Source organism: Tachyglossus aculeatus, chromosome 22, assembly GCF_015852505.1.
Source record: "Tachyglossus aculeatus isolate mTacAcu1 chromosome 22, mTacAcu1.pri, whole genome shotgun sequence".
Classification (NCBI taxonomy): Eukaryota; Metazoa; Chordata; class Mammalia; order Monotremata; family Tachyglossidae; genus Tachyglossus; species Tachyglossus aculeatus.
The window spans coordinates 51,481,152-51,496,106 of NC_052087.1; the positions used below are offsets into that span (position 1 = coordinate 51,481,152).

The 14,955-nt window shown below is 49.1% G+C and overlaps 1 protein-coding gene across 1 annotated transcript; it reads right to left on the reverse strand.

Moving 5' to 3' along the window:
• Positions 1-6,612: 6,612 nt before the first annotated feature.
• ZNRD2 (zinc ribbon domain containing 2) lies at positions 6,613-14,664 on the reverse strand. Its single transcript, XM_038764908.1, has 4 exons — positions 14,564-14,664; positions 12,137-12,288; positions 10,014-10,098; positions 6,613-7,108 (listed from the first exon to the last, which is right to left on the reverse strand). The coding sequence occupies exons 1-4, from the start codon at positions 14,580-14,582 to the stop codon at positions 6,753-6,755; spliced, it is 612 nt and encodes a 203-aa protein (XP_038620836.1). The 5' UTR covers positions 14,583-14,664; the 3' UTR covers positions 6,613-6,752.
• Positions 14,665-14,955: the final 291 nt, after the last annotated feature.

Genomic DNA, 14,955 nt, shown 5'->3' on the forward strand with positions numbered 1-14,955 from the left:
CGCTCAATAAATACGATTGATTGATTGATCCCCTGCCCTTAACGAGCTTTACACGGCTGGAGCCCAGGTTCGATTTTGTTATTGCTGGCTTTGTGGTATTTGTTAAGCCCTGTCTATGTGTCAAACACTGCACTGTGCACTGGAGTAGACGCGAGTCAATTAGGTTGGACGTAGACCCTGGCCCTCATGGGGCTCACAGTCCAAGGAGGAGGGAGAACAGAAGAACTGAGGCATATTTATTACTCTATTTATTTATTTATTTATTTATTTATTTATTTATTTATTTATTTTACTTGTACATTTCTATCCTATTTATTTTATTTTGTTGGTATGTTTGGTTCTGTTCTCTGTCTCCCCCTTTTAGACTGTGAGCCCACTGTTGGGTAGGGACCGTCTCTATAAGTTGCCAATTTGTACTTCCCAAGCGCTTAGTACAGTGCTCTGCACATAGTAAGCGCTCAATAAATACGATTGATTGATTGATTGATTGATTGAGGCACAGAGAAGTGGCTCGCCCCAGTTCACGCAGCAAGCAACCGGCAAAGCGGTGATTAGAACCCAGGCCCACCTCCTTCCACTCGGCCAGACTCTTCCCTAATGCTTCCGATTTGGAGTAATCGATCGAATAAGCATATATATATATATACATATATATATATGTATATATATATATATATATATAAGCATATATACAGGTGCTGTGGGGAAGGGAAGGAGGTATGATGGGGGGGGGATAGCAGCATGGCTCAGTGGAAAGAGTCAGAGGAGTCAGAGTCTTTGGAGTCAGAGTTCACGGGTTCGAATCCCGGCTCCGCCACCTGTCTGCTGTGGGACCTTGGGCAAGTCACTTAACTTCTCTGAGCCTCAGTTACCTCATCTGTAAAATGGGGATTAATACTGTGAACCCCACATGGGACAACCTGATCACTTTGTATCCCCCCCAGCGCTTAGAACAGTGCTTTGCACATAGCGCTTAACAAACGCCAACATTATTATCAAGCGCTTAGTACAGTGCTCTGCACATAGTAAGCGCTCAGTAAATACGATTGATGATGGACCGATCGATCCCAAAACCCCCGTTCTTGCCCCTCGGGGTCACCCGTTCAGTGCCGATCGACCCCTGAATCCGGAGGTCCCTTCTGGCCCTTGGCCGGCCCAAGGAGTGTGGTCAGCTCCTGATACCTGCTGTTTATTGGACTCCCCTCCGACCCCGATGCGGAGCCCTGGGGGACACAGCCCTAGTAAGCCAATCCCTAATCCGCAGATGTGTTTGGTCAAGCAAGGGATTTTTTTCTGCTTTTTAATGGTATCTGTTAAGCGCTTACTGTGGGTAGTCCATTTAAATTCCAAAGGATAATAATAATAATAATAATGATGATAGCATTTATTAAGCGCTATGTGCAAAGCACTGTTCTAAGCGCTGGGGAGGTTACAAGGCCATCAGGTTGTCCCCCGGGGGGCTCACAGTCTTCATCCCCATTTAACAGTCAGAAGCGCTGAGAAGTGAAGTGACTCGCCCAAAGTCACACAGCTGACAAGTGGGGGAGCTGGGATTTGACCAGACTGTGAGCCCACTGTTGGGTCTCTGTATGTTGCCAACTTGTCCTTCCCAAGCGCTTAGTACGGTGCTCTGCACACAGTAAGCGCTCAATAAATGCAATTGATTGATTGATTTGAACCCATGACCTCTGACTCCAAAGCCCAGGCTCTTTCCACCGAGCCACGCTGCTTGTACATATTTATTACTCTGTCTCCCCCTTTTAGACCGTGAGCCCACTGTTGGGTAGGGACTGTCTCTATGTGTTGCCAATTTGTACTTCCCAAGCGCTTAGTACAGTGCTCTGCACACAGTAAGCGCTCAATAAATACGATTGATTGATTGATTACTCTATTTATTTTACTTGTACATATCTATTCTATTTATTTTCTTAGTATGTTTTGTTTTGTTCTCTGTCTCCCCCTTCTAGACTGGGAGCCCACTGTTGGGTAGGGACCGTCTCTAGATGTTGCCACCTTGTACTTCCCAAGCACTTAGTCCAGTGCTCTGCACACAGTAAGCGCTCAATAAATACGATTGATTGATTGATTGATTGATTGGAATCCGTGACCTCTGACTCCAAAGCCCAGGCTCTTTCCACTGAGCCACGCTGCTTGTACATATTTATTACTCTATTTTACTTGTACATATCTATTCTATTTTGTTAATGTTTTGTTCTGTTCTGTCTCCCCCTTCTAGACTGTGAGCCCACTGTTGGGTAGGGACCGTCTCTCTATGTTGCCACCTTGTACTTCCCAAGCGCTCAGTCCAGCGCTCTGCACACAGTAAGCACTCAATAAATACGATTGATTGATTGATTGGAACCCATGACCTCTGACTCCAAAGCCCAGGCTCTTTCTACTGGGCCTCGCTGCTTGTACATATTTATTACTCTATTTATGTATTTTACTTGTACATATCTGTTCTACTTATTTTATTTTGGTGATATGTTTGGTTTTGTTGTCTGTCTCCCCCTTCTAGACTGTGAGCCCACTGTTGGGTAGGGACCGTCTCTCTATGTTGCCAACTTGGACTTCCCAAGCGCTTAGTCCAGTGCTCTGCACACAGTAAGCGCTCAGTAAATACGATTGATTGATTGATTGGAACCCATGACCTCTGACTCCAAAGCCCAGGCTCTTTCCACTGAGCCGCGCTGCTTGTACATATCTATTCTGTTTATTTTATTTTGGTGATATGTTTGGTTTTGTTGTCTGTCTCCCCCTTCTAGACTGTGAGCCCGCTGTTGGGTAGGGACTGTCTCTCTATGTTGCCAACTTGGACTTCCCAAGCGCTTAGTCCAGTGCTCTGCACACAGTAAGCGCTCAGTAAACACGACTGATTGATTGATTGATTGGAACCCATGACCTCTGACTCCAAAGCCCGGGCTCATTCCACTGAGCCACGCTGCTTGTACATATTACTCTATTTATTTTACTTGTTCGTATCTATTCTATTTATTTTGATACGTTTGGTTCTGTTCTCTGTCTCCCCCTTCTAGACTGTGAGCCCACCGTTGGGTAGGGACCGTGTCTAGATGTTGCCAACTTGGACTTGCCAAGCGCTTAGTCCAGTGCTCCGCACACAGTAAGCGCTCACTAAATACTATCGATTGATTGATTCTCAGGGTGCCGGGGGAACCCGGGTCCGAGCTGAAAAGCCGTCGGGGCCTCTGACCGCAGGCGCAGGGAGGGGAGCGGGACGGGCCAACTTGTCCTTCCCAAGCGCTTAGTGGAGTGCTCTGCACACAGTAAGTGCTCAATAAATACGACACTGATTGATTGATTGATTGATTGGAACCCATGACCTCCGACTCCAAAGCCCTGGCTCCTTCCACTGAGCCACGCTGCCTGTACATATTTATTACTCTATTTATGTATTTTACTTGTACATATCTATTCTATTTTATTTTGGTAATATGTCTGGTTTTGTTGTCTGTCTCCCCCTTCTAGACTGTGAGCCCACCGTTGGGTAGGGACCGTGTCTAGATGTTGCCAACTTGGACTTGCCAAGCGCTTAGTCCAGTGCTCCGCACACAGTAAGCGCTCAATAAATACTATCGATTGATTGATTCTCGGGGTGCCGGGGGATCCCGGGTCCGAGCTGAAAAGCCGTCGGGGCCTCCGACCGCAGGCACAGGGAGGGGAGCGGGTCGCCGAGGCGGGCAGGACAGGCCAACTTGTACTTCCCAAGCGCTTAGTCCAGTGCTCTGCACACAGTAAGCGCTCAGTAAGTACGATTGATTGATTGATTGGAACCCGTGACCTCTGACTCCAAAGCCCAGGCTCTTTCCACTGAGCCGCGCTGCTTGTACATATCTATTCTGTTTATTTTATTTTGGTGATATGTTTGGTTTTGTTGTCTGTCTCCCCCTTCTAGACTGTGAGCCCACTGTTGGGTAGGGACTGTCTCTCTATGTTGCCAACTTGGACTTCCCAAGCGCTTAGTCCAGTGCTCTGCACACAGTAAGCGCTCAGTAAATACGACTGATTGATTGATTGATTGGAACCCATGACCTCTGACTCCAAAGCCCAGGCTCTTTCCACTGAGCCACGCTGCTTGTACATATTTATTACTCTATGTATTTTACTTGTACATATCTATTCTATTTTATTTTGGTAATATGTTTGGTTTTGTTGTCTGTCTCCCCCTTCTAGACTGTGAGCCCACCGTTGGGTAGGGACCGTCTCTACATGTTGCCAACTTGGACTTCCCAAGCGCTTAGTCCAGTGCTCTGCACACAGTAAGCGCTCAATAAGCACGACTGATTGATTGATTGATTGGAACCCATGACCTCTGACTCCAAAGCCCAGGCTCTTTCCACTGAGCCACGCTGCTTGTACATATTTATTACTCTATGTATTTTACTTGTACATATCTATTCTATTTTATTTTGGTAATATGTTTGGTTTTGTTGTCTGTCTCCCCCTTCTAGACTGTGAGCCCACCGTTGGGTAGGGACCGTCTCTACATGTTGCCAACTTGGACTTCCCAAGCGCTTAGTCCAGTGCTCTGCACACAGTAAGCGCTCAATAAACACGACTGATTGATTGATTGATTGGAACCCATGACCTCTGACTCCAAAGCCCAGGCTCTTTCCACTGAGCCACGCTGCTTGTACATATTTATTACTCTATGTATTTTACTTGTACATATCTATTCTATTTTATTTTGGTAATATGTTTGGTTTTGTTGTCTGTCTCCCCCTTCTAGACTGTGAGCCCACTGTTGGGTAGGGACCGTCTCTACATGTTGCCAACTTGGACTTCCCAAGCGCTTAGTCCAGTGCTCTGCACACAGTAAGCGCTCAATCAATACGATTGATGATTCTCAGGATGCCGGGGGAACCCGGGTCCGAGCTGAAAAGCCGTCGGGGCCTGCGACCGCAGGCGCAGGGGGGGGGAGTGGGACGGGCCAACTTGTCCTTCCCAAGCGCTTAGTGGAGTGCTCTGCACACAGTAATTGCTCAATAAATACGACACTGATTGATTGATTGGAACCCATGACCTCTGACTCCAAAGCCCGGGCTCTTTCCACTGAGCCACGCTGCTTGTACATATTACTCTATTTATTTTACTTGTTCGTATCTATTCTATTTATTTTGATACGTTTGGTTCTGTTCTCTGTCTCCCCCTTCTAGACTGTGAGCCCACCGTTGGGTAGGGACCGTGTCTAGATGTTGCCAACTTGTCCTTCCCAAGCGCTTAGTCCAGTGCTCCGCACACAGTAAGCGCTCAATAAATACGATCGATTGATTGATTCTCAGGATGCCGGGGGAACCCGGGTCTGAGCTGAAAAGCCGTCGGGGCCTGCGACCGCAGGCGCAGGGAGGGGAGCGGGACGGGCCAACTTGTCCTTCCCAAGCGCTTAGTGGAGTGCTCTGCACACAGTAATTGCTCAATAAATACGACTGATTGATTGATTGATTGATTGGAACCCATGACCTCCGACTCCAAAGCCCAGGCTCCTTCCACTGAGCCACGCTGCTTGTACATATTTATTACTCTATGTATTTTACTTGTACATATCTATTCTATTTTATTTTGACAATATGTCTGGTTTTGTTGTCTGTCTCCCCCTTCTAGACTGTGAGGCCACCGTTGGGTAGGGACCGTCTCTAGATGTTGCCAACTTGTCCTTCCCAAGCGCTTAGTGGAGTGCTCTGCACACAGTAAGCGCTCAATAAATACGATCGATTGATTGATTCTCAGGATGCCGGGGGAACCCGGGTCTGAGCTGAAAAGCCGTCGGGGCCTGCGACCGCAGGCGCAGGGAGGGGAGTGGGACGGGCCAACTTGTCCTTCCCAAGCGCTTAGTGGAGTGCTCTGCACAGTAAGCGCTCAATAAATACGATTGATTGATTGATTGATTGATTGGAACCCATGACCTCCGACTCCAAAGCCCTGGCTCCTTCCACTGAGCCACGCTGCTTGTACATACTTATTACTCTATTTATGTATTTTACTTGTACATATCTATTCTATTTTATTTTGGTAATACGTCTGGTTTTGTTGTCTGTCTCCCCCTTCTAGACTGTGAGGCCACCGTTGGGTAGGGACCGTCTCTAGATGTTGCCAACTTGTCCTTCCCAAGCGCTTAGTGGAGTGCTCTGCACACGGTAAGCGCTCAATAAATACGATCGATTCTCAGGGTGCCGGGGGAACCCGGGTCCGAGCCGAAAAGCCGTCAGGGCCTGCGACCGCAGGCACAGGGAGGGGAGCAGGATGGGCCAACTTGTCCTTCCCAAGCGCTTAGTGGAGTGCTCGGCACACAGTAATTGCTCAATAAATACGATTGATTGATTGATTGATTGGAACCCATGACCTCTGACTCCAAAGCCCAGGCTCACTCCACTGGGCCACGCTGCTTGTACTTATTACTCTATTTATTTTACTTGTTCGTATCTATTCTATTTATTTTGTTAATATGTCTGGTTTTGTTCTCTTGTCCAACTTGTCCTTCCCAAGCGCTTAGTAGAGTGCTCTGCACACGGTAAGCGCTCAAGAAATACGACCGAAGGAACGCCAGGCGAGAAGCGGAGAGGGGCAGGCGCGGGAAGAAAGCACACCGGGGCGGGCGGCTGTTTTTCTCGGTGCTTTTCTCTCGAGGTCCCTCCCTCCCTCCGGCCGGATCCCTCCCTCCCGGTGGCGGGGTCCGGGGCGCAGGATGGACACCGTCCCAAGCCGGTGGACGGACCGGATGGCCGGAGCCTCCCTCCTCAGGGCAGCAGCTGGCGGAGGCCTCGCAGGGCTTCGGCGCAGGCCCGGACCAGGGCGCACAGTTGGATGCTGGTCTCCAAGGAGGTGGCGGAGCCCAGCTCCGCCGCCGCCCAGCCCAGTTTCTGCAAGAGGGCCGCCTGCGCGGCCGCCAGCACCTCCGGGGCCGGCGGCGGGGAAGGGGGGGTCGGGGCGGACCGCCCCCGGGCCGCTCCCCGCAGCGCCGCGGCCGCCCCCTCGCAGTGCTCGGGCCGGGGCACGGGGGGCTGCGGGGCCGCGCCGGGGGCCGGGGGAGCCTCCGCGGTGGAGGCCAGCTGATGCTCCCGGGCCTGGGAGAGGGCCGCCTGGGCGTTCAGAGCTGCAAGGGACGGGGGGAGAAAGGGAGTGAGACACCGAGGTGGTCCCCGAAAGACAGTACCCGCTGCCGGATCCATCCATCCACCCATCACCCTGCAAGGCCCTGCTGAGAGCTCACCTCCTCCAGGAGGCCTTCCCACACTCAGCCCCTTCCTTCCTCTCCCCCTCTCCACCCCCCCCATCTTACCTCCTTCCCTTCCCCACAGCACCTGGATAGATGTTTGTACATATTTATTACTCTATTTATTTTACTTGGACATATCTATTCTATTTCTTTTGTTAGTATGTTGGGTTTTGTTCTCTGTCTCCCCCTTTTAGACTGTGAGCCCACTGTTGGGTAGGGACCGTCTCTATACGTTGCCAATTTGTACTTCCCAAGCGCTTAGTACGGTGCTCTGCACATAGTAAGCGCTCAATACATACGATTGATGATGATGATAATCGATTCATTTATATAAATATCCGTCTCCCCCTATGAACTGTAAGCTCAATGTGGGCAGGGAAGTGATGTTTATTGTTTTATTTTATTTTGTTAGTGTGTTTGGTTTTGTTCTCTGTCTCCCCCTTTTAGACTGCGAGCCCACTGGTGGGTAGGGACTGTCTCTAGATGTTGCCAATCTGTACTTCCCAAGTGCTTAGTACAGTGCTCTGCACGTAGTAAGCGCTCAATAAATACGACTGATGATGATGATGATGATCACCCCTCCTTCCAAGCCTTACTGAAGGCCCATCTCCTCCGAGGGGCCTTCCCTGACTAAGCCCCGCTTTTTCCTCTTCTCCCACTCCCTTCCGCGTCCCCTCACTTGCTTCTTTTGTCCATCCCCCGCCTCCCAGCACTTCCATCCATATCCATCATGTATTTCATCATCATCATCAATCGTATTTATTGAGCACTTACCGTGTGGAGAGCACTGGACTAAGCACTTGGGAAGTCCAAGTTGGCAACATATAGAGACGGTCCCTACCCAACAGCGGGCTCACAGTCTAAACGGGGGAGACAGAGAACAAAACCAAACATACTAACAAAATGTATTTATTTCTATTATCGCTTGGCTCCCGCCACTCAGACTGTAAGCTCACTGTGGGCAGGGCTCCGCCGAGTCAATCGTTCATTCAATCGTATTTATCGAACGCTTACTGTGTGCAGAGCCCACTGTTGGGTAGGGACCGTCTCTATAGGTTGCCAACTTGTACTTCCCAAGCGCTTAGTACGGTGCTCTGCATGCAGTAAGTGCTCAATAAATACAATTGATTGATTGATTGATTGCAGAGCACTGTACTAAGCGCTTGGGAAGTACCAGCTGGCAACATATAGACACGGTCCCTACCCAACAGTGGGCTCACAGTCTAGAAGTCAATTGTCAGCTTGTGACTTTGGGCAAGTCACTTCACTTCTCTGTGCCCCAGTTCCCTCATCTGTAAAATGGGGATCGACTGTGACCCCCCCCGTGGCACAACCTGATCACCTTGTAACCTCCCCAGCGCTTAGAACAGTGCTTTGCACATAGTAGGCGCTTAATAAATGCCATCATTACTATTATTGTCGTATCGTACTCTCCCAAGTGCTTAGCCCAGTGCTCTGCACACAGTAAGCGCTCAATAAATACGACAATGAATGAATGAATCAATCAATCAATCGTATTTATTGATGATAATGAATGATACGTACTGAGAGCTCACCATGTGTGGGAGGGTGCAGTACAGGACAGCTGGAAGACACAATTTCTACCTTCAAGGAGCTCAGCTGAGGCTCCATTTCCTCCCATCCTTTTGGTCCCTTACGGCTGAAGGCCCACCTCCTCCAAGAGGCCTTCCCTGACTGCGCCCTCCTTTCCTCTTCTCCCATTCCCTTCTGCATCACCCTGACTTGCTCCCTTTATTCATCCCCCGCCTTCCAGCCCCACACCGCTTATGTCCATATCCGTCGTGCATTTCTTTCCATTAATGTCCGTCTCCTCCTCCTCTACACTGTAAGCTCACTGTAGGCAGGGAACGTGTCTGTTTATTGTTCTATTGGACTCTCCCAGGTGCTTAGTACAGTGCTCTGCACACAATAAATAATAATAATGATGGCATTTGTTATGCACTTACTATGTGCAAGGCACTGTTCTAAGCGTTGGGGGGACACAAGGTGATCAGGTTGTCCCACGTCTTAATCCCCATTTTACAGGTGAGGGAACGGGCCCAGAGAAGTTAAGTGACTTACCCAAGGTCACACAGCTGACAATTGGCGGAGTTGGGATTTGAACCCATGACCTCTGACTCCAAAGCCCGGGCTCTTTCCACTGCGCCACGCTGCTTCTCTATAAGCGCTCAATAAACACGACCGACTGAATGACTCAGAGGCGAGGGGCCCTGACTCTCCCGCCCCACCTCAGCACCCAGGAGTCCTACCCCTCAGACTTCCCTCCGATTCCTTCAGCTTAGAGCCGAGAATCAATCAATCAATCGTATTTATTGAGCGCTTACCGTGTGCAGAGCACTGGACTGAGCGCTTGGGAAGTCCAAGTTGGCAACATATAGAGACGGCCCCTACCCAACGGTGGGCTCACAGTCTAAGAGGCCTCCCTCCATCTTCTCCCACCCCATCACTGGGCCAGAAGAAACCCAAAGCAGCTGGAAGCGGTGTGGAAGTCGGAAGGACCCGAGTTCTCATCCCGGCTCTGCCGCTTATCTGCTGGGTGACCTTGGGCGAGTTGCTTCACTCTTCTGGGCTTCGGGTCCCTCGTCAGTAAAACCGGGATTAGGACTTCGAGCCCCATGTGGGACCCGGCTGGGTCCAACCTGATTAGTTTAGCACTTAGAGCCGGGCATATAGTAAGCGCTTAATCCCATTAAAAACCAAAAACACCCACCCCAAAACCCGGAGGCCTCTCTGGACCCTGAAGTTCCCACTTCTCCCTCACCTGGATTATCTTTGTCCACGTCGGAGTTGAGCTCTTGACAGGCTACACAGTACAATTTTTTCTGCTTGTCTTGGAGCAGAATAGTCTGAGAGGAGAGAGCGATAACGGGGATTTAATCATCAGTATATACCGAGGGCGTTTCCAAGTACGAGCACAGTGCGGTATTAAAAAAGTGCAAAACGGTACCAATAAATACTACTACTACTATTCCACGTAGAGCATCACGTGAAGCGTCCGAGAGCAGGGAATAAAAGCAGAAGGCGGGACCCCTATTATGGACGTAACAAATAAATATCCCGGATTAGTACGATCCCTTAGACTGCAAATTCCTTGAGGGCAGGGCCCACGTTTCTTGCTTCTGTTGCATTTTCCCAAGTAACTGTGTACTCAGCGGCTGCTCAATAAATATCATTAGCTGACTGAATAGCACCTTTCTTGCAAAAGCTCTTCATCATGGCACCTAAAATGCCCCACGCTTCTCCTGGGAGGAAGAGAAAATGTTACTTTATAGATAAGGAACCGAGGGTCAAGGATGGCTAGGTGATAAGCCACTAAATGCATCAATCAATCGTATTTATTGAGCGCTTACTGTGTGCAGAGCACTGGACTAAGCGCTTGGGAAGTCCAAGTTGGCAACATATAGAGACGGTCCCTACCCAACAGTGGGCTCACAGTCTAAAAGTGATAAGCCACTAAATTAATCAATCGTATTTATTGAGCGCTTACTGTGTGCAGAGCACTGGACTAAGCGCTTGGGAAGTACAAGTTGGCAAAATTTATCACAGTGAGAGAACCAGGATTCGGCTGGTTCTCTGGGGAGAGCCCGGTGGAGGACCCGGGGGGGGGCCACAGTCTCTTCTTCCGATCGATCGATCGATCAATTGTATTTATTGAGCACTTACTGTGTGCAGGGCACCGTGCTATGCGCTTGGGAGAGTACAATAATAACAGAGTTCGTAGATTCATTCCCTGCCCGCAATGAACTTATAGCTTGGGGGTGGGGGGAGAGATCAATCAATCATTCAATCAATCAATCGTATTTATTGAGCGCTTACTGTGTGCAGAGCACTGTACTAAGCGTTTGGGAAGTCCAAGTTGGCAACATCTAGAGACGGTCCCTACCCAACAGTGGGCTCACAGTCTAAAAGGTCATTAATATAGATGGTCATTAATATAAATTCTGGATACGTACCTAAATGCTGTGGGACTGAGGGAGGGGCGAATGAAATTAATGAATTAATTACTCTATTTATTTATTTATTTATTTTACTTGTACATATCTATTCTATTTATTTTATTTTGTTAGTATGTTTGGTTTTGTTCTCCGTCTCCCCCTTTTAGACTGTGAGCCCACTGTTGGGTAGGGACTGCCTCTATATGTTGCCAATTTGTACTTCCCAAGCGCTTAGTACAGTCCTCTGCGCATAGTAAGCGCTCAATACGATTGATGATGATGATGATGATGACTGTCTCTATATGTTGCCAATTTGTACTTCCCAAGCACTGAGTACAGTGCTCCGCACATAGTAAGTGCTCAATAAATACGATTGATGATGATGATGATGATGATGAACAGAGGACGGGCCTGAGAGTCGGCAACACCTGGGTTCGAATCCCGGCTCCTCCGCCTGCCTGCTGCGTGACCTCGGGCAAGTCGCTCAACCTCCCTGGGCCTCCGTTGCACCATCTCTGGAGAAGCAGCCAAAGCCCGGGCTTTGGAGTCAGAGGTCATGGGTTCGAATCCCGACTCCACCACACGACGGCTGTGTGACCTTGGGCAAGTCACTTAACTTCTCTGAGCCTCAGTCACGTCATCTGTAAAGATGGGGATTGACTGTGAGCCCCACGTGGGGCAACTTGATCACCTTGTATCCCCCCCGGCGCTTAGAACAGTGCCCTGCACATAGTAAGCGCTTAACAAATGCCATCATTATTATGATTATTCTTATCTCTAAAATGGGGATTGAGATGGTGTGCCCCAGGTGGGGCAGGGACCCAATCCACCCCAATCAATGAGCGCTCACCGTGTTTAGTACAGTACCGGGCACGTAGTAAAGCGCTTAACGAGTGCCACTATTACTTATTATTATTATTTGGGGGGGGAATCCAGATGCAAAGCTCACCCCACATTCGGCGCAGGTGTCCCCCAGCATGCGGTAGCCCCGGAGGAGGTAGTCGCCCATGAGCCGGGAGATGCGATCCTGTCGTTCCCGCCGCGCCTGCAGCACTTTGGTCTCCGCCTCGGAAGGGGGTTCCCAGGTCAGATCGTCCACCTCTGGGGAAGGGAGGTCAGATTAGAGAAGCAGCGGGGCTCAGCGGAAACAGCCCGGGCTTTGGGTTCGAATCCCGGCTCCGCCGATAGCCAGCTGTGTGACTTTGGGCAAGGCACTTCGCTTCTCCGGGCCTCAGGTACCTCATCGGGAAAATGGGGATTAAGACCGTGAGCCCCCCGTGGGACAACCTCATCACCTTGTAACCTCCCCAGTACATAGAACAGTGCTTTGCACATAGTAAGCGCTTAATAAATGCTATTATTATTATTATTATTATTAGGGGAGAGCCCCCCGCCCATGTTCAACCCTCCCCGGATCCCCCAATGTCAATTAAGCACTTAGTCCAGTGCTCTGCACACAAGGCCCTACTCCCTTCAAGGCCCTACTGAGAGCTCACCTCCTCCAGGAGGCCTTCCCAGACTTAGCCCCCTCTTTCCTCTCCCCCTCCATCCCCCCCGCCTTGTCTCCTTCCCTTCCCAACAGCACCTGTATATGTTTTGCACGTATTTATTACTCTATTTATTTTACTTGTACATATCTATTCTATTTATTTTATTTTGTTACTATGTTTTGTTCTCTGTCTCCCCCTTCTAGACTGTGAGCCCACTGTTGGGTAGGGACTGTCTCTATATGTTGCCAACTTGGACTTCCCAAGCGCTTAGTACAGTGCTGTAAGCGCTCAATAAATTCATTCATTCATTCATTCAATCGTATTTATTGAGCACTGTGTGCAGAGCACTGTACTATGTGCTTGGGAAGTAGAGACCATCTCTAGATGTTGCCAACTTGTACTTCCCAAGCGCTTAGCCCAGTGCTCTGCACACAGTAAGCGCTCAATTCATTCATTCATTCATTCGTATTTATTGAGCACCTGTGTGCAGAGCACTGTACTAAGCGTTCAATAAATTCATTCATTCATTCGTATTGAGCGCTTACTGTGTGCAGAGCACTGTACTAAGCGTTCAAAATATTCATTCATTCATTCGTATTTATTGAGCGCTTACTGTGTGCAGAGCACCGTACTAAGCGTTCAATAAATTCATTCATTCATATTGAGCGCTTACTGTGTGCAGAGCACTGTACTAAGCGTTCAATAAATTCATTCATTCATTCGTATTTATTGAGCGCTTACTGTGTGCAGAGCACTGTACTAAGCGCTCAATAAATTCATTCATTCAATCGTATTTATTGAGCGCTGTGTGCAGCGCACCGTACTAAGCGCTCCATAAATTCATTCATTCAAACCTATTTATTGAGCGCTTACTGTGTACAGAGCACTGTCCTAAGCGCTTGGGAAGTCCAAGTTGGCAACATATAGAGACGGTCCCTACCCAGCAGCGGGCTCACAGTCTAGAATCAAGAAATACAATTGAATGAATGAATGCTAATACTAATACTAATGATAGTATTTGTTAAGGTTTGAAAGAGGGGGAGAGTCACTGTGCCTGTCTCCCCCTTTTAGACTGTGAGCCCACCATCATCATCATCAATCGTATTTATTGAGCGCTTACTATGTGCAGAGCACTGGACTAAGCGCTTGGGAAGTCCAAATTGGCAACATCTAGAGACAGTCCCTACCCACCAGTGGGCTCAAAGTCTAAAAGGGGGAGACAGAGAACAAAACCAAACATACTAACAAAATAAAATAAATAGAATAGATATGTAAAAGTAAAATAAATAAATAGAGTAATAAATATGTACAAACATATATACAGGTGCTGCCCACTGTTGGGTAGGGACCGTCTCTATATGTTGCCAACTTGGACTTCCCAAGCGCTTAGTCCAGTGCTCTGCACACAAGTAAAAAAATAAATAAATAGAGTAATAAATATGTACAAACATATATACAGGTGCTGCCCACTGTTGGGTAGGGACCGTCTCTAGATGTTGCCAACTTGGACTTCCCAAGCGCTTAGTAAAGTGCTCTGCACACAATTAAAATAAATAAAATAGAGTAATAAATATGTACAAACATATATACATATGTACAGGTGCTGCCCACTGTTGGGTAGGGACCGTCTCTATATGTTGCCAACTTGGACTTCCCAAGCGCTTAGTACAGTGCTCTGCACACAAGTAAAATGAATAAATAAACAAATAGAGTAACAAATATGTAAAAACATATATACAAGTGTTGCCCACTGTTGGGTAGGGACCGTCTCTATATGTTGCCAATTTGTACTTCCCAAGCGCTTAGTACAGTGCTCTGCACACAGTAAGCGCTCAATAAATACGACTGAATGAATGATTGTGGCCGCCCCCCCCATGGTCCCCCACCTGCTCCATTGAGGGCCATGGTGCGGCTCCCTCGGCCAGGGCCGGCCGGAAGTGACGTCAGCGCGAGGCCCCGCCTCCTCTGGCCGGAGCGGAAGTGGGGCAGCAGGGGGGGCGCGCCCAACTTCCGGCCGCGCGTGGGTCCTCCCTCGGAAAGCAGCCGGCCGGAAACAAGAGCCCGCGGATATTGAGTTCCTGGCCCCGGAAGGGGACGGCCGGGGTTCCGCGCGAGGCGGACCGGAAAGGAAGGGACCGCTGGGCGGGAAGGGGGGGGGAGTGGGCCCAAGCCTGCCGCGCGTCGCCATGGCAACTGCCCCAAGCAGGCTCGGGGCGTCGCCATCCATTCAGGCGTTCAATCGTATTGATTGAGCGCTTACTGTGTGCGGAGCACTGTA

Excerpts from the sequence above, each read along its gene's own strand:
- ZNRD2 (XM_038764908.1), bottom strand. Across the intron at positions 10,099-12,136 it reads ACACCTGCGCCGAATGTGGG|ACTATTCTGCTCCAAGACAA; the intron begins GTGAGCTTTGCA and ends CTCTCCTCTCAG. Across the intron at positions 7,109-10,013 it reads CGTGGACAAAGATAATCCAG|CTCTGAACGCCCAGGCGGCC; the intron begins GTGAGGGAGAAG and ends CGTCCCTTGCAG.